The following is a 24923-nucleotide window of genomic DNA, read 5'->3' on the forward strand; positions in this document are numbered from 1 at the left end:
AAGCATCTGTAACCTGAAGCGTATGTAACCCAAGGTACCACTGTATTTTTATCCTGTCCTTTCTCTAAAGGGATTAGTGCAATGTGCAAGCTCCCTACTTTTAATGCTCAAAACAGCCCTGTGAGGGAGGTTATATTAAGAGAGAATGATTGCCCCAAGGTCACCTAGTGACCTCCATGGCTCAGCATGGACTTAAATTTGCCTCCTTTGTTCCCAGCCTCCATTGCTAGTCCCATGCTACACCACACAGGCTCCAATTTTCCATTACATCTCGTTCCTTTTTTCTACCCTGGCATCTTTGCTCCTTTTTCCTGGATACCTGTCCCCCAGTAAATTTAAAATAAAATAAAAAGTATAACAAAAGTTTACATTCCCCATAGCAGCTGCAAATTAAGCAACCCAAATCTGGATTTTCTGCTCGTGGAATTTCTGATTGCTCAACAAAAAAATGCCACCTGCCTTGTCAATACTAGTATGAACTACATGTGATTCACATATAGTATGCTAAGATCAGGAGTGGCTTTTTGAATTCTGATCTTTATTTGGGCTTAGAAGAAATAATGGATAAGCATCCATCTTTGTATTAATAACAGATTAAAAGGTCAGTGCTCCCAATGACAGACGCTGTGATTCTATTCAATCATGGTCAGAGATGGAGACATTGCTTTTTGAAAAATGAAACGGATCTACTGTGTCAATGAAGGTCAAGTAGCATTATAGAGTCACTTCTGGTGCTCAGCTATTCAGTAAAAAGACAACAGCTGGGAAGCAAAGCTAGACAAATCTCTGTGACAAGGCTGCATTTTTAAATAAAACATATTAGCTAGCAGAATTTAGAAGATAAGGAATTTGAGATGTCATATTACTCAAGGCTCTGGGCTCTGCTAAAAATAGTTATGTTGAAATATAGCTACTTATTATTCCTGTAGTACTTCCGTAACAATCTTAGTAAACTAGCTCAATTTAGGTGCATTTTCTTGTATTTATACCCCGATGCAACTTAACTGGAATCTGCAGTGTTTATCTTAAGCAGGCAAAAAAATCTTGTTTGAACAAATGTAATTTTGAAAATGACAATGGAATCTGGGAGGGTGGCCAGTTTTACCAGACAGAACAGTTAGATAAACTAACTTCTTTTCCTGTATACTATCTGACAGCAAGAGATGATGCTGTAGCTTTCTTCTGGCAGTAACCAATTTAGATTGGTTTCTCATGGTGTAGAACCTGTAATAGAAAACACCGCAAATAGTGTACACAAGCAGTGCAATCCTATTCATATTTACTTGGAAAGTAAGGCTGGCTGTGTTCAGCATGACTTACGCCATAGTAAGTGTATTTCAGATCACAGCCTAGAAGAGCCTGCTGGATGAGGCCAGTGACCCATCTAGTCCAGCATCCTGTTCTCACAGTGGCCAATCAGAACCTTCTCCAACTCTATAGTATTCGTTTTGAGGTGAGATGACCTGAATTGCACACATTATTCCAAATGTGGCTCAATTCCTTTCCTAATGTTCCTTCACGTGGATATTGCCTTTTTCACAGCTGCTATACACTGGGTCAATGTAGTCATCAAGCTATCTACTATGGCCCCACAACCATTAGGTAGGGTGAGGCTGTGGAGATGATGGATGCAGTGTGGGGGCACACCCCCACCTCAGCATAAGACACGCAACAATGTGTCTAGCCGCCATGTCCACTCTCTGACCTTTGCCTCCCTCGCAGAAAGCTTTGCTTAATGTTCCATTTGGCTGGAGCATGATGAAAGAAGCAGACGTTCGAGTATCAGGGGAACATTTGGGGAAAACACCTGTCTGATTAGTGTATCGCTAATGCTGGAAGTGAGAGCTGGACCATAAAGAAGGCTGATTGCTGAAGAATTGATGCTTTTGAATTATGGTGCTGGAGGAGACTCTTGAGAGTCCCGTGGACTGCAAGAAGATCAAACATATCCATTCTGAAGGAAATCAGCCCTGAGTGCTCACTGGAGGGACAGATCGTGAAGCTGAGGCTCCAATACTTTGGCCACCTCATGAGAAGAGAAGACTCCCTGGAAAAGACCCTGATGTTGGGAAAGATGGAAGGCACAAGGAGAAGGGGACGACAGAGGACGAGATGGTTGGACAGTGTTCTCGAAGCTACAAACATGAGTCTGACCAAACTGCGGGAGGCAGTGGAAGACTGGAGTGCCTGGCATGCTCTGGTCCATGGGGTCACAAAGAGTCAGACACGACTAAACGACTAAACAACAACAAATGCTGGAAATGTGCCTTGCTGGAAATATGTTAAGTTCAGGGTGGTTTCGCTACTGTTTCCAATTGTTGACTTCTGCTAATAAAAGGAGCCTCAGCAGAGCTAGCCGGCAGCTTGCCTGGAGCTTGTTTGCTTGTTTGCTCCTGCACAGCTCATATGCATTCAACTCCCGTGCCAAAGCATAGCTGTCAACTTTCAGATCTGAAAATAAGGGATCAGCAGCCTCGGAAATAAGGGATCAGCAGCCTCACCTGTCCCGGGGACAGTCTATGGGATATCTAACAATCCGGGATAGCAGCGGGAAATGGCGCTGGATTAAGGGAATTTCCCACCAAAAAACGAAGGTTGATAGCTATGGTGCCAACCTCCGTTATTTCTACATGAGGCAGCTGCCTCAGGCAGTGGAAGCCCCTAAGGTGACACCCCCATGGGTGCCATGCCTGCTCTGCTGCCTCTGCCAGTGGCAGAGAAGCGGCGCTGGCATGAGCACCGATTTGGAGTGAGATCTCAGCAACTTCAGCCAAGATGTCACAGAGATCTCACCCACTGGTGCTGATGCCAGTGCTACTTCTCCACAAGTCGTGGAGGTGGCAGGATGGGTAGTGCAGGCAGTGGCGGCAGGTCAAGCGGTGCAGGTGGCAGTGGCAGGAGCAGGTATGATGACATTAGTGCCGGTGGCGGCAGTGGCGGCAGCAGCAGGGCAGGGTGACACTTCCCATTTTGCCTCAAGCGGCAAAGTGGAATGCACCACCCCTGATTGCCCCATTTCAAAAAGGCGAAACTGTAGATATTATTTTGCTCTAGTAAAGAAAGAAAGAAAACTAGGGACATTCCTGATCCTTGCTCCTGAAAACTGTGAGGTGGCAGGGAAGTCTGAGGTGACATATTGCCTTCTTGATCATGCAAAGTGAGACAGGGCAACACAATCTGCTTACCCCCAGGAGAGGAGCACGATAGTAAAAGTTCACCAGTTCACACTGTGCCCAGACAATATTCGTCAAGCTGTTTGCTGGACATGAATCTATGATTCTGACCTTGACCAGTGTGCTACAGGAACTGTTCAGGGTGTCTGCAGCAATTAGTGTATCAGCATTACTAGCATCTATGCAAGACCGAAAGCTTCTACCTTGTCAGCAGGAAATAAAACGTTTGCTGTCAGACAGGGATTTCACAAGCTAGCTGCAGTTCTCTCTCTCTCTCTTTGGTCACTGATTGATTCACTTTTCTCAGGTCTGTTCTTGTCAGAAGGGAAATCTTGCCTGAACACAAACAGATATGGTTGCACAGTTGTATAAAATAATCAGATCCCTCTGTTTTCATAGGGCCCCTATTCATGGAAGGCAATAGTCATTCTATCTGTGTCAGATAAAGAAGCTCGGTGAGTTCTACTGCTCCCCAGTAAATCAGTTGTGGAATTGCTTTGGTTACATAACTGGTAAATAGCTAAATGTGACATACATGATTTTTTTGTGATCAGAAGCTCATGATACTCCTGGTGCACAGAAATAAGTTTGTGAAAGTCAGTCGGAATAGAGGATAGAAATCCACATGCCTATGCCATTGTATATCCTGAAGACTCAGAGGAAGTAAAATTAATAATGCACCTATACACACGCCTTGAATTTATTTAATACTAGAAAATGTCAGAAGATGAAATAGAGATAATTTTAATGTGAAGCTGGATGTGCATTCTCCCCACCATATAGAATAACCAGGAAAAAGTTGTTAGAATACCTCCGCCAAAAGATTGACATTCACAGAAATGTGTAATATTGTACAAAGAAACTCTGCTGCTAAATTGAGGTAGATTTTATTAAATAAAATAATTAAAAGCGATGAAAGAAAACTCTGCATCATTTTTATTCAGACTTCCAAGGCAAATTTCCTCTAGATTTTATCCTACAAGCTCATCAGTCATGAGAATCAAGAAACCTGGAGAAAACAGAACTGTTGAAATGCAACCTTTCTTTTCAAGGCGGGATACTGCATTTGGCTCTCATGCTCTACCACGTGAGCTATGTTACATTCCATTAATTTTCCAGAAGTGCCTTTGAAGTTATGTGAAGATTCAAATATAATGCACAAAACAACAGCTACAGAAACATCAGGAATGAACTGCCATGTGGCTGTAGCCACACTCCAGCAGAACCTTAGATTAGCATGGTATTTTATAGAATTAAGGGTGATTTGAATAGCTCTAGACATTCATCACAATATTAAGGGCTATCAGAAAAGCAGGGCTGCACTACTGAGCCTACCCCCCAGTGTTGCACATTTGCTCTCAAATCCACACATTGAACTTGAATGCCTGAGGAGGGGGAGTTTATATGCAAGGTCCTCTTGAAGTGGACTCAGGTGAATCTCAGATGGGCAACTGGAGCTCAAGAACTATGCAGAGCATGATGCACTTTCCCTCTTGGAAAGAGAAGGGATGGATCATACTATGGTACAGATTATCACCGTTCAGTTGTTCCTGACAACAGTTTATGGGAGGCAACCTGCATTGTCCGTGTATCAAGTATGTGAAGCACAGTCAATCCCTATCCTCCCCAGATGGGTGGGTTCCACTAAGCACAGGGATGCCCCCCCATCCTTCCCGAAAATGATTATTCAAATAGGGGTGGGACTTTCATGAGGGATAAGCTGTTTTGCAAAAGGAGGCTCCCATTTCGGCCAATTCCCCAAACGCGTGCATTAAATGAAGTTCCAATATGTTTGCGAAATGTGCTTTTGTGGTGATTCTGGGGCTCATTTCATTTGTAGGTAATTAAAGGGCATAGTTGCAAAACTGCTAAGCACAACTGGAATATTATTTGACTGGTGACACTGAGCAATTCAATAGGTCAGAAGAACCTGCTTTCTCTAATAAATTAAATCTGCATTTGATTGCTTATTATTAAGCTTTGGAAGATTTTAATCAAATAGAGAGCTGTAATATCAATTGCTTTGGAGAAGTCAGTTTTACAGTGTCATTGATATTTATTAATTAATGTAGCTATATAGACTTTATAAGCATTTAATGGCACTTAGTAACTTTAAAGGGAAGTTCAGGATAGTTAAGAGTTTAGAAAGGCAGAACATTTAAAAATAAAATAAAATAAAATACAATTCTGACTGGGGAGAAGAAATATGAAAAATATACTGTTCATGTGTCCATGCAGTCTGTGAATTGGGATGTATATATCTATATAGATACATGATTTCTAGAAACGCGTTACATTGCTTGTCCCCATCTATCCAGCCACACACCCACCCCAAGAAATATGGCCTCTCTTGATGGTCTTATTATGAGGAATAGATGGAGAGACTGATTTGTATTCATATGGTAAATCTAAACCTGACATGATCATTTTAATCTATACAGTGCACTTAATATGTGGATACAAGTTTCCTCATGCAAACCAGTTAAGTCAGCTGCGCCAATCATTTACAGGAGGGGAGAGTTCTGTGTCCTTTGTTGCTGAACTCCAGTTTATATCATCCTTGAACATTGGCTATGTTGGCTGGAGCTGATGGGAGTTGGAGTCCAACAACATCCAGGGCACCACATACGGTAATAAAATTGTTTCTTGTCTCAATGGCGTCATAGCTACATGTTATTTACTGACACCCAATTACTTCCTATGTCTTAGCTGCACCACTTCAAATGGCCAGTTTGAATAAAACAAAATGTTGTAAGTTTTGTTCTCAGCAAGCACAGCCCCGTCAGACTTTTACTCTCTAGCAAAGTTACAATGTGCTTCGGGCTTAACTTTCACTGCAATGATGAACTTGCCTCTGAGCAATATACTGTTTCAGACTTCAGGTGGGAGCTCACTTGACATAATTCTTCTACATACAAAAGCAAACCTTTCCACATAGAAAGGGTGTTTTAATCTGTCACAGAACCAGCAAATGAACTTCATTGTAATAGGTTTGTGATTATCTTCCTCACCTTGCAAATGTGAGGCTTGTCTAGTCATGAGGAAGCTCCTCTCCCCCACACCACCATCAGAATTTGCCAGGTTTGCTCCTCCCATCGCACCACAACCAGGGCTCTTTTGTCAGTGGAAATCTCTCCAAAAGAAGATACATCAAATTGTTCCTATAAATAGCCCATCATAAAAAACCATAAGAATATTTTTTATGTCAATGCAACTTCAACACCTAGGCTGCTGGGATTTTCAGACTGGGGCAGGGAAGTAGTTTGGCTTATTTCCTAGTTAATCTATTGTTTGTGATGGGACTTCATCCTTCCTTGCATCCTCTACACCTCTCTCATCCCCCGATCAGCTCCGGAGGGCTCCCCAACCTGCAGAAGCAAATTTTGGGGAAAATAGGGAGTTGCAGGAAGAGGAAAGGAATACTAGGACCCGTTTGAGCAAGCAGGAGTCTATTTCACAAGTAGTACATGATAATTGGATATTATCCAACATCCTATCGTTCTGGCTGTAAATATCCCTTTGTAAGCCTTAGATAATAATGGTGTCATTATGTTTCCCCCAGAAAGTTTAGAGATGTTGTAAAATCCATGCCCCCAACAATTAAAATGTATATTTATAATTGCAAAAGGCATTGTAAAAAGTATAGTATTTCACTGTTGCATCTAAGAAAATTTATAATGTTTGATTTATTATGTTGATCAGTATTTTCCTGTATGTTTAAACCCCCCTTTATAGTCAAATAAGACTCACTTATTTCAGAGTTAGTCCTATTGACCTTACTTCTGCATAAACATACATATGATTAGGCATCCTGTGATTGAGAGAAGGCTATTACATTAGAGAAGTTTTAAAATATAAAAAACAGAAAGTATAATAAAGAAATAAAGGAAATGGAAGGTTATCTTAAGTCACCATAACCTTTAGAAATGTATTAGCTGGCATATGCTGCTGTGAGATTTTGAAGGTATAGAAATATATCATCATATTTGAATTATGTTTTCTTCTAAGGATCAGGACATCATTTGATTAGTTTTTTCCTTAACGGTAATAAGTCATTACAGAAATGTAGTCTATCTCCTCAGCTATAAAAGCAACCGACTGAAAAGGGTTATTTTTATCAATTAGTTTTCAAAGCCTGCTACAAAATGAATTTCTTTGCAGATAAATCCTGGGTAATATTATATTCTCATATTAGTTTGCTTCTATTTTCCTTGCTAACAAATATTCAGTTACTCTCCAGAAATATGTATCATGTATACAAGGCAATTGAAAGTTCTGCTTCAGTGGCCAGAATATATGTTAATATGAGAATATCAGTTATTCTACTTGAAAGCAGAGTATATAGCGAGAGTTAGAGTAAATGTGTACATATGAACATTTATTGAATTGTGTGTCGTGAGCCAGATTTCTGAAATGCTATCAGTATGCAGCATGTTGACTGCTGGAAGCAAATACGCTCCTATGCAAGCACTCTTTTTCCCAGTCTTAAATTTCATGGACTGATATGCATCCAGAAGAATTAAGGTGATAGGATAGGAAGCCTAACAAGGCGAGCCTACATTTTAAAGTCTTTGTGTAGAGCAGGTGGCGGAAGGCCCTCCAGAAGTTTTGGGTCTCCCATCTCCCATTAGCCCCAGTCAGTGTGACCAGTAATTGAGGATGATGGGAGTTGTAGTCCAACGCCATCTGAAAGGCTACCCACCAGTGCATACAGTGCTTCAATATTCAAAGAAATGAGGCATAGCAGTATTGTGACTCTCCATTGTATGGCTGTTCCATAGAATATCCACCACATAGCGTACACTGTGGCAGGGCACATTACACACTTACATAAATATAGTCTGCAAGCAGGTAGTGCAAATCTTGTGCCAATGAAAGCTGGATTCTGTGACCTTGAAAAGTATATATGCAAAATAAGTCGGTTTGCATTATTTCTCTTCCTTGCATAATTTAATCTTGTTTGCTTTGTTGGTGCAGTTTGTGAGTGTGGGTGAAATTGCACTAACCTCTTGGTCTGTGTCTCAAGTTGCCCATCTCCCATGGGTAAGATGGCAGCTGCAGTTGATTGTTATAGACAGCTGAAGGTTAGAGGCTGCTGGCATTACTCACCCACCCTTTTTTCTAAGGAATGTATGTATGTGCATTGGTGGGTATAAAGCCAAGGCCGCAGTCAGTGGTGGTTAGAGGCCCAGAACTTACTTGTATTACTATTACTGTTACTGAGCTGTACTGTATGCAGAACTGTAGATAGGATTGGGTTGAATCTCTCTGTATTTTTGGATCTCTATCTCTAAGACCAGAGAACTGTAGTTAGTAGAATAGTTCTGGATACACCAGCACCTTTTAAGTTTATGTAGATAGTGTGTCAGACTTGTCTTGTGTTTTGAGATAATAAACACTTTTGCATGGAACTGTGGGGGCAAAGAGATTTTTCAACTGTCAGCTTTGGTGTGTGTTGGAACAAAGATCTAGAACAGCCAACTACGAACACAGAACTCATTTTCTTATGTTTTCAATGTTTTCTCTCTCACACACTATGCCTCTCCACTGTTTGCCATTTCATGCAGCCTATCCAAGGACTCCCAACACCAACTGCAAATGCTGAAGTACGCCACAGGAGATTTTTGTCCCATTGTCCATGACCCCGCCCCCTGCACCCTTGCTTATCCCCTGACAATTTTCAGTGATATGGGGCGTGAGGGGTGAAATAAAATGTTGGCAATACCACTGGTATGTTGTTGTTGGCGGCATCCGTCTGTCTTGGGAGGCAATGAAAGAGTGTGCCTTCAGGAGTAAAGTCAACCGGTTGGAGTAAAAAAGTCAAACCACTGGTATGTCTCTCTCTAGAACAGGGTGTGAGCCACTGGCAGGTCGTGACCCTCCTGTGCTAGAAGATAAGCCATTTCCCCCCATCTTTAGCGCAAATGTTGCTAAGATGTTCACCGGAGATGTCAGCTATATGATTTAGGCTTTTACAGAGAAGTTCTTCTGATATCAGTCCACAGATTGCACTGGGAAGATTAACATCTCCCATTTAATTAAGAGCTCTGTTTTCAGGTCAAATTGTGTCTTGCATCACAGGCCCATTCCCCCTAGATGTGCTGTTGAACGCTTACTGGATCTCACTAGAGAGCTGTTTATTTGGAAGGAATACAGTTTTATTTGCGTGTTTTATGTTTCCTTAGCAGAGCTTTCCATCTTAAAGGCTTCATTTTTGTGTTCCCCTTTATGGCTTAAAGTATTCACCTCCCCTCACCCTTCTATAAGCACACTGATCCTTTTAAAAAATAGTTTCTAATATATACATGCATGGGAAATTCTCAGACTTCACCAGTATAAGTGGGTTCAAATAACTAAAGTGCCTCCACAATAATGGCTTGGCTTTGATGGATGTCACAGCATAGCTTGCCCCATAAAGAAATCAAAAGGGTGCAGAAGTTGGAAATAATGGAGTGGAGACATTTCTACAGCATGGAAGGGAAAATGGTACAAATGAGAGATCATGATCAGACAAGGTGACTGCTGTAAAGAAAGCACTATCTCTTTAATAACTACAGAGTATGAGAGAATGTTAACCCTGAAAAAGTGTGAGACTGCATGGCAGTCAATGTGTAGGGCTGACTTTCATAGGAGAGGCAGAAAAAAAGAAAAACACCCCATAGCCAATGTCTGGGAAGGCTCACTAGAGAAAGGAGATGGCTTAATTGGAAATTACAAATGAGAATCATGGGACTTGAACTTCCTTCTCTCACACATTTCAACTTAGCAGGCAGGATAAACTACAAATCTCATGCTCCCTGGTAGGAAATGGTCTTCCTGAGCATGCTTAGAGCACATTTCCTAATTAAGGAGAGGGTTGGATGGTCTCTCCAGTCTCTAACAAGTGTCTACATTTCTCAGTGTGGTCTACCCCCCCTCCCTCCAGCGCCGATGATGATGGCATGACATCTATTGTCCATGAGATAAAGTTCACGTTTGAAAGGAAAAGTTTCAGAAAAGACTCTCTCCATACTTTTGGCTGTTTCAGCAATGTTTCTTACATTTATAGGATTTCCTTTAGACTGCAGTTTCCTTTCACGCTTCCCCAGAGAAATCAGCGCCATTTTACTGGTGCCCTAGTTAAGAAAATCTATTCTACCTGTTTTTGTATCAGCCTAAATTAGTGATTAGGAGACTATACTGCAAAGTATATCAGCTTATTACAGGAAAAGGTTAAGAGGCATTTGGCCTATGCTCTAGAGAGAGATCAAATTATCCTAATTTCCGAGAAAATGCAACATTTCTTCACTTTAAGCTCAAAATGGGTTCTAAAGCTGTAATATTATGCTCAGGTCACAGCCATATGTAATAGACCTACAGCTGTCTTTGTTTTATTTTTGCATGAGAACAAATTTCTAAAGCTTTCCTGCTGTTAAGCGAGAAAACAAGACAAATAAAGGAACAGGAAATGCACAATATCACACCCCCAGAAGGATTTTTTTATTACTGAAACTAGGATGTAATTTTATGTTAATAGAACAAAAATAGTATGGCAATGCTGATAGGGGCTTCTGGCTTTTTGTTCATGAGGAACAGGTATGCTGGGTTTGCTCCTGCCCTGTGTGTGTGTGGGGGGGGAGATTTGCTTCATTGGCTAGCTGGGTGCTTTTTCCTCTGCTTTTTACAATCTGTTCACAGTGTCTGTTGACTATTTGTGGGATAGAAGCTTAGAAAGCTGACTTTATGCAAGATCAGTTTGTCTATTGCATCCCATATTAGCTACTTTGATAGGTACCAGCTCTCTGCAATCTTAAGCAGAGGTTCTTCATGTCACCTGCTACCTGCAGTGGCTTCCTGTGTGATGCCAAAATTCAGTGCCCCTCCACCTCTCACACTCCATTGTAAATCATAGTTCCATTCCTGAGGCTCTGCGCCCAGTGCAACTGAATCGGTTGTGCTCCCCTAAATCTGTCTCTGCGACGTGTCCTAGCTCCTGCCCCAAAGCCCAATATGGAGGCCCTTATGTAGGAAGAAAGCTTAATTCAAGGCTAGCAATTGTATGGGTTAGGCTAAGGATGCCCAATGCCAAAAGTGTGGCTAGAGAGTTCGATAACAATTTTAAGAGTCCGGATAAAAGCCACAGAGATTCAAACAGGTACACCCCTCCTGCTTGGTGAGGCCCAGCTTGCTCACTCACAAGACTCTCCCTGTGAGACTGGTCCACCTGGAGGTTCAGACTTCTCCAAGGGGCATGGGTCTGTTCCCAGAAGCAGAGGTGCTGCCACATTCCTGCAATGGGACAGAGTTCAGCTCTGCAGGCTCCTCCTCCTCCAGCTGTCCAACCCCACTTCGTGGCTGGTCAACACTGTCGCCCATTGCTTGGGGACCTCTCTGCTCTGTGGATGGGACTGGACAGGCAAACATCTATAATAAAGCCATAAAGCACATAAGGTCCCCTGTAAGTGGCTCCCTATGGAGACTGTCATCACTTGATAATCCATTATTCTGCTGTGAAAGCATTTTCTCAATGCTACTGTTGACCTAAAAAAATAAAGATTTGTACTGTGACAAGAGGAAAAGTCTTACAATTCTTATGACATTGCATATGAAGGCTGAGCACAGAGAAACCTTCCACAGGATGCCTTAATGTAAAGATGAGGAACCTGTGGCCACCCAAATGTTAAGATGCCACAGCCCCCCTCAATCCCAGCCAAGTGGGTCAAGCATGTGGGAAACATGTCCACCAATATCTGGAGGGTTCCTTGTTCTTCATTTCTGCTCTAAAATGTCATCAAGGTGATGGTCGACAGTGGGGACTAAAAGGTAAATTTGGATTGGATTTTGCTATATCTTTTCCTAGTAATTGGTGCCGAAGGAACTTCTAAAGAATGCTGGATATGAAGTCTGGAAATCTTGAACACAAAATATTTATCCTAGATAATTGGGGAAGCAGACATGAAAATAGAAACACGACGGTGTGCGCATGGAGATTAGAGTAACTTTGTTGATTTGTTGACTGAGCAATGCAGAAAGGGATTAGTGTGATTTCAAAAGGACATTTTACATAACTCACTGAGGCTACATCGTTTACGGTATGCAGGAACCTTGGAATTATGTTTCATTTAAAAAAGCTAAGAAATAACAATGTACTGCTATTCACTGCTGATGAAGCGACTTATGATTTATCTTTTCAACAGCAACTTCAGGTTCAGATCTGAATACGAAAATGGATAGAATGCCCTTATCCTCTGACTTTGCCTTGTTTGTTGCTTGCTGTGTATCATTCCTTCCTGAGCCCAGCTCCTAGCAACCAGCTAATGCAGTAAAATTAAGAGTAAATCAGTGTCCTACTTGATCATGCCTTGTGATGCTCACCCTTCAGCACAGTTCCTTTGTCCTTTTAATCATGTAGATTAAAGAAATTCATATGGATGTAACATATGCAGTGTCCTGAAGCACATTCCTTTATGCACAACTGCCTCAGAAATCTTAAAATTTCATTAGAGGCTGACAAAATAAATTTACTCAAGCGGTATTAAGACACAGTGGTTCAGATATGATCTCCATATTTTCTCATTTTTATGGAAAGATGTATCGGTACTAATGCAGAAGTGTGTTGCGGCTCAGTGTTCGCTGTGCTTTCCAGTTCAGTCGCAAAAAAATAGTTCTGTTTGTCTTTGCTACGCTGAGATACTTAAGAAAGTGTGAAAGATGTGACCTTACCTTGGTCTCTGCTAATGAGCCTAAGAATGTGTGTGTTACATGCAGTCTCCAGTATGAATGGGCAATCATTAACATCAAAGAGTGTATGGACAGTGGACTCAAAGCCTAATATTTATGTATGCTATAACAAGAAGAAACTGACCAGAATGGGAATGGGAGGAAAGAGACAACATGTTTTAATTTATTTATTGTAAGATTCATTCCCTAGGTCTTCTATACCCAATACAATTAGCAGTCTGCCATGTTGTAAAGCAACAATAAAATAGAAACAGCAGCAGTGAGATACTAAGCAGCAGCCAGTATATCAAAAGCAGGCGGCCATTTCATAAAACATGCACCTCAACAAAATGGTCTAAAGCTGTATATGGAAATAAAATATCCCACAGTCCTCTGCATAATGACCTGAAAGATGAGACTAAGCCCCAGTCACCTCTCTCCTTTGTTATTGTGCACGAAGGAGTAAAGCATGTAGAAAGGGGAGACTTATAGCTCACCCTCAATGATGAGCGGTTCCCAACTTTACTTCTATGGACTTCCCTTGGATCCTGGAGCCCTGGTTTTACAGGATTCCAAGATCCAGGGAAATCTATGCATGAAGACTTTTCTGCACCACACATCCATAATTATGCATAAGTGAAAACAAAAAAAAAATCCTTCCAGTAGCACCTTAAAGACCAACTAAGTTAGTTCTTGGTATGAGCTTTCATGTGCATGCACACTTCTTCAGATACACACTTCTTCAGATATATGCATAAGTGGTGAGGCTAGGAGGAGTTCATACACCTTCAAGGTGTGTCCAAAGGCATGGTGCTGTAGGTCCTTCCTACCTATGAAAGGGGCTATTGACAACAGTGGGATTCCTTCTATCTCCTACATTCTTAAGGAAAAGTGTCAAAGTGGATTTGGAGGTTCCTGCTCAGATGAAGCATCCAAACCATTTCAAGAGAAGCAGAAGTGTTGGAGGTCGGGAGGGAGTCCTATTTGCATTAAATTCGGAAACGTACTAAAATTGTCCCTCTCCCAGTATCTTAATATCCTAATATTCAGTATTTGGGTGCTTTTGGACAGAAGCTTGGTTTGAAAACTCAGCAGTGAGAAATCACAAATGTGTCATTTTGGCAAAAGTGTTTGTTTCGTTTTGCTTTGTTTACGAAGAGTAAATTCAGATTCAATTGAGAAAAAAGTACAGTATGGCTGTGAATGACTTTCGCACAAAAGAAACACCAGTCCCACATAAACACCTGTCTAGAAGCACCCTGTGCTTTCACACACTGGTTCATGCATATCTAAAAGGGAGAGTGACTGGGCAGTTGCCCTATTTTGGTAGGAAACGAGACAGCCCCTTTCTGTATTTGACCTTGCCTCACTGCAAAAAAATCCATGTGGAAGGCAGGCTAAAATGTAACCATGGATTTGTCTGTGTGTTTTTCCTAACAGACAGATTCCTATTTTTGTTTTCTGCATTCATTTCTTTTAAGGCCCATTTTGTGAAGAGCGTTTGGAACCATGTAGCTCCCAGCCATGTCAGAACAAAGCTGTATGTCACAATCGTCCTTCTGGCTACGTTTGCAACTGTCCTGCTGGATTCACAGGCTACGACTGTGAAACTGATATCAACGAATGCTTCTCAGATCCGTGTCAAAATGGAGCCACATGCACAGATTTGCCAAATGTAAGTGTAGCTGCTATGTTGTAGTGAATTGCCTCTCCTGGCCTGCCATACCAGGAGGTGCCTGGGACAGCTTCCGTGCACTCTGCTTTTTGTTCTGGTACTGTAATCCAAGCAAAATCTGCTGTACAGCTTTCTTTGTAAGCCTGTTGTTAATATTCTAGTTTGGGTATACAGCCTCTTTGTTGCCTCTTCTTCTTGAGATAATAGATAGATAGATAGATAGATAGATAGATAGATAGATAGATAGATAGATAATAGATAGATGATAGATAGATAGATAGATAGATAGATAGATGATAGATAGATAGATAGATAGATAGACAGATAGATAGATAGATAGATGATGATAGATAGATGATGATAGATAGATAGATAGATAGATAGATAGATAGATAGATAGATAGATAGATAGATACCGGTAGATAGATGATAGACATAGATAGATAGATATAGATAGATAGATAGATAGATAGATAGATAGATAGATGATATAGATAGATAGATGATAGATAGATGATAGATAGATAGATAGATAGATAGATAGATAGATGATAGATAGATAGAATGCAAACTGGGTAGGTCAGGATATTTTATCAGCAGCAAGGCATTTTTGCAATTGTACGTTCATATACTAAAACCAATTTCCATAGTGCTCTCTGCATGTGACATTTATGTTGTTTGTAGTTTTGAGGATAACAATAGGCCTTGGGCAGAATCCTTTAGTCCATTTTCTGACCTGGGGGGTGAAGTGATGACTCACCCCCTTGCTGCAGTGTTAACAGGGTACCCCATTAAACCAGTCTTGACGGAAGTCGATAGGAAACACGACCCTGACTAAACACCTGGAGCCCCCTGGAATCTTGCTACTGCTCAGCAGAGATTGAGGGTGGAGTGCAACCTTTGTAACAATATATTATTTGGTTATTCCCCCGCATCACCTCTTAAAGGGGGGGGGAGAGAGTCTTCTCAAAACACAATGCTTTTTTTACATCCCTCTTTATTAGTTATTGATTTCCTCCCGTTGTTGCTTTTGTTGTTGCTTAAACTAAAGTGCAAATTGAGGGGGACAGAGAAAAAATCTGATAGCAGAGCGATATCTTGAAAAGTATTCTCTCCTTCATCTTTCGTGTAATTTAAAAGGTCAAATAACAAAGGAGTAAATACCTTAAAAGATAAACCCAGCTAATCATTGCCTCAAAGCACCAGAAGGAAGACATGAGATTTTAAAGGGAATTTAATTGGGTCACAACTTTATTCAGGATCCAGAAGGATAGGGACTGCAGTCAGCAAAATCATTACAGACTGAACAAAACTAGTATGTAGAAAGTTCACCTTTTGTGTGGTCCCCTTCCCAGCCACCCCCAATCATCATCCTCATTGCTTATTTGTATGCCACCTATCCATAGTTAAACCATGATCAAGACAGCTTATAACACAAAAATATTTACTTAATTCTAAAAAAGCAGTCATAAGCCATAAATACAGTGGTGCCTCGCAGGACGAAAAGAATCCATTCCGTGAGTCTCTTCGTCTAGCGGTTTTTTCGTCTTGCGAAGCACGGCTATTAGCGGCTTAGCAGCTTAGTGCTATTAGCGGCTTAGCAGCTATTAAAGGCTTAGTGGCTTAGCTGCTAAAAGGCTATTAGCGGCTTAGCGGCTTAGAAAAAGGGGGGGAAGCGGGGGGGGGAATCGCAAGACTAGCAAGACGTTTTCGTCTTGCGAAGCAAGCCCATAGGGAAAATCGTCTCGCGAAGCAACTCAAAAACGGAAAACCCTTTCATCTAGCGGGTTTTCCATCTTGCGAGGCATTCGTCTTGCGGGGCACCACTGTAAAAGCATCTCAATATACATGCAAGAAACATCAAATAGTCCCTACACAAGTCGTAATAAGGTCTAACAATAAAAATACAACACATGAACACCAATAATAGCAAAAATTAAGCATCTTCAGAATTAAAACTTGACCTCTACCAAAAAAACCAAACAAAGAAAATACTGAAATGAGATATGATAGCCATCTTCAAATATGTATCTCAAGGACTGCCACATGGAGGATGAAGCAAGCTTGTTTTCTCCTGTTCCAGAAGCTTGGATCTGAACTAATGGATTCAGTTACAAGAAAGGTGGTTCTGAGTAAACATCAGGAAGAACTTTCTGACAGTAAAAGTGTTCAACAGTGGAATGGTCTCCCTTGGGAGTTGGTGGCGTCTCCTTCCTTGGAAGTTTTTAAGCAGAGGTTAGATGGCCATTGTCATGTATGCTTTAGTTGAGATTCCTGCAGCGTTGGACTATATTACCCTTAGTGTCCCTTCCAATTCTACAATTCTATGATGCTATGATTCTATTACTTTGAGAGAGAAAAAACTTAGTAGGGTTATACCCTAATGGATCAGCCTCCAAGGTCTTACACAGTTTTTATTTTTACAATCAATAAGACTAAGGAATAAACCATCTTTACTGGGAAGTTGGTCCCACTAAATTCAGTGAAACATACAGTGTATATTGCAGCCTTTACAATACAATTCTATACATATTTACTCAGAAGAAAGTCCCACTGTGCTCCCACAGATAAGGGTGCATTGCGTTACTGCCCTCATTTCTTAATGCTTACTTGATGGTATTTATCCACCAAAAGTTTCCATTGAAATGTTCAAGGCAACATATATTCCAAAATGATCTAACAATATTCTGTGAACTGCCCTGAGTATAGGGCGGTATATAAATTCAATTAACTATTCCCATCAGAAGTGTTAAATGGCAGGCTGAGAGGTATACCTCATCAAAACAGGATCTGTGTATGCTCTCAGGACGTCGATTGCATGAGGCATATTTTATTGCACTGCGGACAATATGATCAAGCTAGGAAACTATTGATTAAACCACTATTGGCAAATTGGCCGGGTCAGTCTGAAGCCTACTATACCAAATATCTTCTGGACAACAAGTCCAATGATATCACAGTGGCCATGGCAAAGTTTCTTTCAGTAGTCATACGAATCAAAGATCAACATACCCATGACTAAACAAAAAACGCTTCAGTCTCCCTTCTCTGGGGGGTTGTCTGTATGAATCTGTATTTTATTCTGAATTCATGTTATGGGTCGTTGGACCGCAATAAAGATTATTATTATTATAAATTCAATTAACAACAACAACAACAACACAATTAAGGATAAAAAATTACTATTGCAACAGATACAAAACAATAAAAATGTTTTTTTTTAATGATCATTATGAAAACATTACAGGCATGACAAAGAAATAAAATATTGGTACACCCAGTCCTTAAAGGGAGCATATGGTTCCTTAGATGAAACCACAGTGCATAACTTGAAAATGCAGTGTTTTTAAAAATGCTTACATTACAGATCAGTTACTTACTGCTACCACAATTCAGAAATAATCAAAGCAAACAGTAAAACAAGAAGGTTATTCTGAGTGCAATCCCTGAAGTATTTTGCAATCCTCTGAGAAAAAAAAAAACACAATTGCTGAAGGCAGCTGCTTAAAAGATACAAATCATTTTTTCCCGTAGGCCAGTTTATTGGATTTACAAAAGGAGATTAAAATTACATCCTTAAAATTGTATAAAGGTAGAGCATATCCTACAAGCTACCTTCACTTGTAAGTTCTTAAATGAAAGGGGGAGGGAAACACTGTATTTGTGGAAATGGCTGTTCTGTTAGTAGATGAATTAAGGAGACTCCCCTGCTTGAAGAAGACTGGCCCTGTCTGGTTGCGGATCACAGCTGGGAGTTCCTCCTCTATTAATGGAGGTTAAGACTATCAATGGCTGCTCGCCACAATGGGCGTGTTCTGCATTCACTCTTGGAGTTTATGAGGGAAAATTAAAGACTGGTGTGAGATAGAAACTTGGAAGAGAAGATAGGAGACTTTCAAAGGCTTTTATAAGCCTCCCCCTGCTTCCCTTTTATGATAGGAGGGAAAGGAATTTTGACAGATGGGCCCACATGGCAGATCCAGTTTGGTAAAACTGCTGTCTAATAATAATAATAAATAATATTTTTTTAATTATACCCCACCTGTGTGACTGGGTTGTCCCAGCCTCTCTGGACAGCTTCCAACAGAATATGAAACGTCAAACACTTCCCAATACAGTGGTACCTTGGGTTAAGAATTTAATTCGTTCTGGAGGTCCGTTCTTAACCTGAAACTATTCTTAACCTGAGGTACCACTTTAGCGAATGGGGCCTCGTGCTGCCGCCATGCCACCACCGCACAATTTCTGTTCTCATCCTGAAGCAAAGTTCTTAACCTGAGGTACTTTTTCTGGGTTAACGGAGTTTGTAACCTGGAGCATCTGTAACCCAAGGTACCACTGTACAGGGCTGCTTTCAGATGTCTAGGATCTTAAAGGGCAAAACATTAAAACAGGCCAACCAACCTATTCTCCTATACTTAAATTTAGCTATACCATATATTTGTTAGAGGCAGACCAAGTCAGGCCCAGTTACCATGGTTTACGAGGCCCATTAGCTGATGCATGCGACTCCTAGACATCCACATATTTTATTCTTTGTTTGCCTTGTACTAGATCCGATGACAGCAGATAAGGAGACAAACCAGGAAACACCTTTCTCTGTTAATTCACTTTTCCATTTAGGCACGCACAAAAGAGTCAAGCGCTTTTTCCTCAAGTTAATTATGGTTTTGCCAAAACAGGAGTGACCTGAAGGAGGGGTGGCACCATCGCCCTAGCCTCCCAGCACTGAGTACTGGGGTACCATAGGGATGGGACAGGGTGGCAAGGTTGGGGCTGAGAAGGCATGCCAGCAAGAATGCCAAATTGTCTCTGCCAATGAGCACATACCACCCCAAGCTCACCACTATCCTGCTCCACCCCCTCACTCTTCCAGTGTGTGACTGTGACATTCCTCTGGGTCACTCCTAAGCCAAGGTTAAATTCACATCATTTGCTCCCTAAAATGCTTAGTGTCAGAAGGGAAAATAAAATTAGGAGGTGGTCTAACATAGAGGGTGCTTTTCTTAAGTTTATCAGTTCACCCCCCCCCCCCCAATATTATTAATAATAATGGAACATTTATAAGGAAATAGTAGCCAACTCTTCACAGGGCATAATAAAATTACTTAGAGCCCAACATACATTTGAATTTACAACCCAAAGCATGCCCCTCTGAAACTTCCACTGGTATATGCCAAGCAAATTGGCAGAGAAGTAAATTAAATGCCTATATGATTTTTTTTGTCCACTGGTAACACATTTTCAGGATCTCTAAATGTCAATGGAGTGTGTGTGCTGACAGTGGTAATTTCTGAATTTTAGCAAATAGATTTAAATAAGTCTCTCTCTTTTGCAGGATGTGGCATGTAGTTGCTTGCCAATGTTTATAGGCAAGTTCTGTGAAAAGTTGGTGACATTCTGTGAGCCATCCCCCTGCCTGAATAATGGTTCTTGCATAGCTGAAGTGGAAAGCTATCATTGCAGGTGAGTTGGTTTGAAAACTTCTTTGAATGTTCATGAAATATTATGAAATTGGATGTTAGAGGCAGGGATGAGGCAACTCTTTCATTTTTAACAAGGCCTGCCCATTTAGCAGTGATGTGGTATGTGAAACTGGCCTTTGTTTTAGGTGGTGGGGGAGATGAAAGACTAAAAGCTAAAGCCTGGAAGAAGCTTTTCATTGTTTCATCATGAATTTTGTAAGATAAAACATATTGTTCTGACTCCAGATTCTAGCAGAAGGAGGTAGAATGCCAGGCATCCTGTTTCATGTGTGTATGAAAACAACTTTGAAAAGAGAAGGATGTGGGGCTTTTTTTTCCAGTGGGAACTCACTGGAACTGAGTTCCAGCACCTCTCAGGTGGGTGTCATTGTCATTATATGAGGACAAGGGCAATGTTCATGGTGAGTTCCCTCTTCTTCTAGAAAATGAGCCCTGGAAAGATGTAGGTACATATTCTTAATTCATAGACCAATAAAAATAATTTGCCATCTAATTCATCAAGCACCATGTTAAAAATAGTCCTGTGCATATACGGTATATACATACAGATCTGAAGGAAACCAGGTATATGGTTAACTAATTCCATTTTTGTACAGATTTATAGACTATTTCCTCACACCATTAAGAAGTACAATTTGTACTCTTCACACTTACTTGACTTTTATTTGGCTCCCTTAAAGTGGGTTCTGTGGTGCATTTTTCAGCTGCAGTAAACAAACACCTTTTTTAGAGAATTCATGAAAGCAAAATATTAGGAATCTGTGGTTCTGAAAAGGATGGCAACACATATGAAGCCCAGGTGTTTGATGGATGTGGTTGTGTTGGATACAGCCCATAATATGAACAGAATCCCAGTGTGAAATGTTCATAATGCACACAGAGAAATAGCAAAGAGGATAAAAGCAACCTCTATCTCAAAGTCCTTAGAGTTTCCAAGAGTTCTCACTGAACTGCTAACTCAGGGCAAAACTACACATTACCACTGAATTTTTTGTGTATCCAAAGTCGCGTTTAGGTATATAGGTCTTTGGTCCATCTATTGTCAACCATGATGGACAGTAACCCTCCAGGGGTTCAGGCAGAAAAGCACTCTGAAAAGTATGGTGTGTGTTTTTTAAAAAAATGAATGTGTTAATATTATAATGCATTAATGTTTATGTTTGTAAATACACTGTAAGAACAGAAAGCAAGGACACTTGATGCCTGATCTGAAAAAAAGGACTCTAAAGCTGCAATTCAATGGAATTCTATTTTCCCTCCATTGATCATTGCCAGATTCAGATATTTTACCTTAACTTGTTTGGATAATTGTTTCATCCATGGATTTGGACATTAATTTACAGCAGGCTATAATTATTATTTCCCCCCACCCAGAGTGTGCAGGGCCTGCCTATTGCTGAAAAAGCTTGTTGACATGCCGTTGGTTCTGCTTCAGGCATTCTTACAGCTTGTTTTTAACAGCCAGGAAGTTGCCTCAATGACATTTATTATTGCTTAAATATTCATTGCCAGAATCATAATTCCTCTTCATAGCACATTTCTTTGTGATTGAACTTTAAATGGTTTGGGATTTAAAACAATTCGCTGAAGAATTATAACAACTCAATAATGTTGGTGGTTGTCCCCCCCCCCCAATAAATAAATAAATTGTTGCTCTCTCTTACACACACTTTTTTTTAAAAAAAAGTATTTATTACAGCTTGACTGCAAGTAGGTATATTTATGAAAATCTCCCTATTTGACTTTTGCCACAGTTGTTGGAGTTCTAAGTTCCCCTCATAATTACACCTTAAAATGAGGAATACTATTTTACTGGTCCCCATTTCACAGTGGTAACAAAGCAGCAACTCATTGGAGATCTCAGCTCTAGTTTATAGCTGCATTCTGGAAGAAAAATCCCAAAAAATAAATAAGAAGTAGAGCACAAGGATGTGCTGAACTAATAGGTGACCATTGAATCCATCAACTTTACAGGTAATTGCAGCTGTCCAAGTGTACCCATGTTCAGAATTGGGCTGTTGAGGAAAGCATGTTGTTAACTGTCCTGTGATCTTCATCCTGTGAACTTTGGATGAAAGGCAGTATAAAAATTTAATAAATAATGCTAATAATAATAGTATTATTATTAATAGTAATAATAATAGGGACGCGGGTGGCGCTGTGGGTAAAAGCCTCAGCACCTAGGGCTTGCCGAATGGAAGGTCGGCGGTTCTCGAATCCCCGCGGCGGGGTGCGCTCCCGTTGCTCGGTCCCAGCGCCTGCCAACCTAGCAGTTCGAAAGCACCCCCGGGTGCAAGTAGATAAATAGGGACCGCTTACTGGCGGGAAGGTAAACGGCGTTTCCGTGTGCTGCGCTGGCTCGCCAGATGCAGCTTGTCACGCTGGACACGTGACCCGGAAGTGTCTCCGGACAGCGCTGGCCCCCGGCCTCTTGAGTGAGATGGGCGCACAACCCCAGAGTCTGTCAAGACTGGCCCGTACGGGCAGGGGTACCTTTACCTTTAATAATAGTGCCCAGTCAGATAGCCATCAGTAGCAGCAAGCAGCCTGTTGAGAGTTGGCAGGGGATTGAATCAGACTTCTGCTCACTCCTCCTGCCCCTGGATTCGATGATTTGGCTGCTTGGTTCATGCACACTCAGCAGCTTACAGAAGGATATGTTTAGGACAGGCTTCCTCAAACTCAGCTCTCCAGATGTTTTGAGGCTACAATTCCCCTCATCCCTGACCACTGGTCCCGCTAGCTAGGGATCATGGGTGTTGTAGGCTAAAAACATCTGGAGGGCCGGGGATGAGGAAGCCTGGTTTAGGAACTTTGTGAGACACACCCTTGCTGCTCTGTGTGTGCAAGACCCTAAGCAAGTTCAGGGAGAAAGTGTATACAAAGCCCAAAGAACAGTGTTATCTGCCTTACTGCCATTCCATATCAAGGGCACCATTTTCCATCTCAGTATACAGCGCATTCAAGGGGCCCTAAATCATAAAAGATTGCTCACATTTGCTTGGCATTGCTAAATGTGACACTGGAGTGTTTTGCATCATGCTTCTTTTCTTCCTCAAAACCCTACAAATTATAGCCTCGTTCATTTTGTTCCAGCTGTCTGGTTTTAGCAATAGCTGATCACTTACCAGTGCTCATTCTGAAGATATTTTGCTACCTATATCCATCACCCTATTGAGTTGCTATCAGCCTACTCTTGCTTTTCATTTGGAAACAGTCGTTTCCTATTCTAAACATAGAACCAAACAGATTCAATTTAATTTTCCCCACTTCAGCTGTGATGTATGACTAGTTTGTATCCAAATTTCATATTTTTGGTCTTTATATCATGTGCAGGCTTGAATTTAATATAGCATCCACCCTCCTGAATGCCAATGTTTTAGCGGGCGATACAAACAGTTATGGGACTCAGCTAGAATGGTAAAGAAAAAGCAATTGATATGTGTTGTATATGTGATATAACCTATATGTGATATAGGTTATCAGACCTTTAAATATCCAATTTAAGATGCTTACAATGCACTCTGTTGCTCCCTTCTCTGCCAGCTTCACAATAGACTACAAACTTTAGTAATTTTTAATGCTTTACTTACATAATCTGAGGTCTCATTCATGCTTTAGCCAATGCTACAGCAAAGTTAACACAGGTAAAAGCTTATTGAGTACAAAATACAAAGTTAATCTCTAAATGTGGAGTCTGGACTTGGAGCAAAGCCCAGGTATGTTTGTCTGCTCACATGGCATGAAAGAGAGAGAAAGAAGGAAGAGAAAGATTTACTTCCTGTCTCTCACTGACCCTACTCTAGCAATTTAGATCTCTGTGGACCTTAACTCCTTCACATACTAACTAGCAATGTTGGGTTTGACTGCAAATCTCTCACAATAATGTCTGAAACCAGCAGGACAAGTGAGAGAGGGAGGCATTACCTTCCTAACAGTGGGTATTGGCCACACCACAATGCCACAGATAAAAACAGCTGAATCATTTTCATAAATTGGGCCTCATGAGCAACTACAGAGCAAAATGTTATTTTCTTCTTAATAGAAAATATATAGCTATAATTAAGCAAATAAAACAATGGGTATGCCTTTATCCATTGCTGAAGCTTGCACTATTGTTTCCTCAAGTTATTGTGAGTCATTATTGACCACTGTTAGCATATCCATTGTTTAATGATCATTAGCTAACTGTTCTAAACCTCATTTGTCATTATTTCTCAGTAACAGAGCCATCTGTTATAATAGCTTCTTAAAGCTGCTATATTTGCTGTTAAATATCTGTTTAGCTCAAGGTTGATTTTATTCTTGAGTTTCCAGAAGGACTTCAATAGATAAAAAGACAAAACCCATCATTATTTACCAAAATGAAGCTAAACTGGCTAAGTGACTGCCGGTAGGTGGCATGAATGTGTTGTCATTTTTATTACATTTTGCACAAAAAATAGGAAACGTATTCTTGCTGGAAGGGCATTGTTTGGTGGATCTCTAGAAGCTAATTAAATGGAATTAGCAATTCGAAATTCTAGTCTTCTGAAATCTTCTGGTGTATTTACAGCTGCATGCCAGGATATACTGGAAGGAACTGTGAGGAAGTAATTGACTACTGCAGTCTGCTCAGCATCATCTGTCTGAATGAAGGATTGTGTCTCAATATAATTGGAGGATTCAGTGTAAGTAATTAAATATGGTAAATGAATTCAAAAATATAAAAACCTTAGCCAACCAGAGCCTTAGAAATATGTATTTCGTCCCCTGAGAGTCAAGCAAGAGCAACACATTTATGTACTTTCTATATACTCGAGTCAATAATGCAAGAAGTATTAACTCTAGTAATATGGATTTTTTATTGCTTCTTTTCTGGGATTCTATTTTAAACTGTATCAAATAACT

General features: G+C 40.7%; 1 protein-coding gene across 1 annotated transcript in view; it reads left to right on the top strand.

Moving 5' to 3' along the window:
• LOC114593292 (protein eyes shut homolog) overlaps positions 1-24923 on the top strand; it is a 98627-nt gene that overhangs the window by 23335 nt on the left and 50369 nt on the right. Inside the window, exons 3-5 of the mRNA XM_028721667.2 lie at positions 14354-14547; positions 19886-20013; positions 24589-24703. Of these exons, the coding sequence (XP_028577500.2) occupies positions 14354-14547; positions 19886-20013; positions 24589-24703 (437 nt within the window). The remainder of the gene's footprint in view (positions 1-14353; positions 14548-19885; positions 20014-24588; positions 24704-24923) is intronic.

The sequence above is a fragment of the Podarcis muralis genome, chromosome 3 (genome assembly GCF_964188315.1).
Source record: "Podarcis muralis chromosome 3, rPodMur119.hap1.1, whole genome shotgun sequence".
Classification (NCBI taxonomy): domain Eukaryota; kingdom Metazoa; phylum Chordata; class Lepidosauria; order Squamata; family Lacertidae; genus Podarcis; species Podarcis muralis.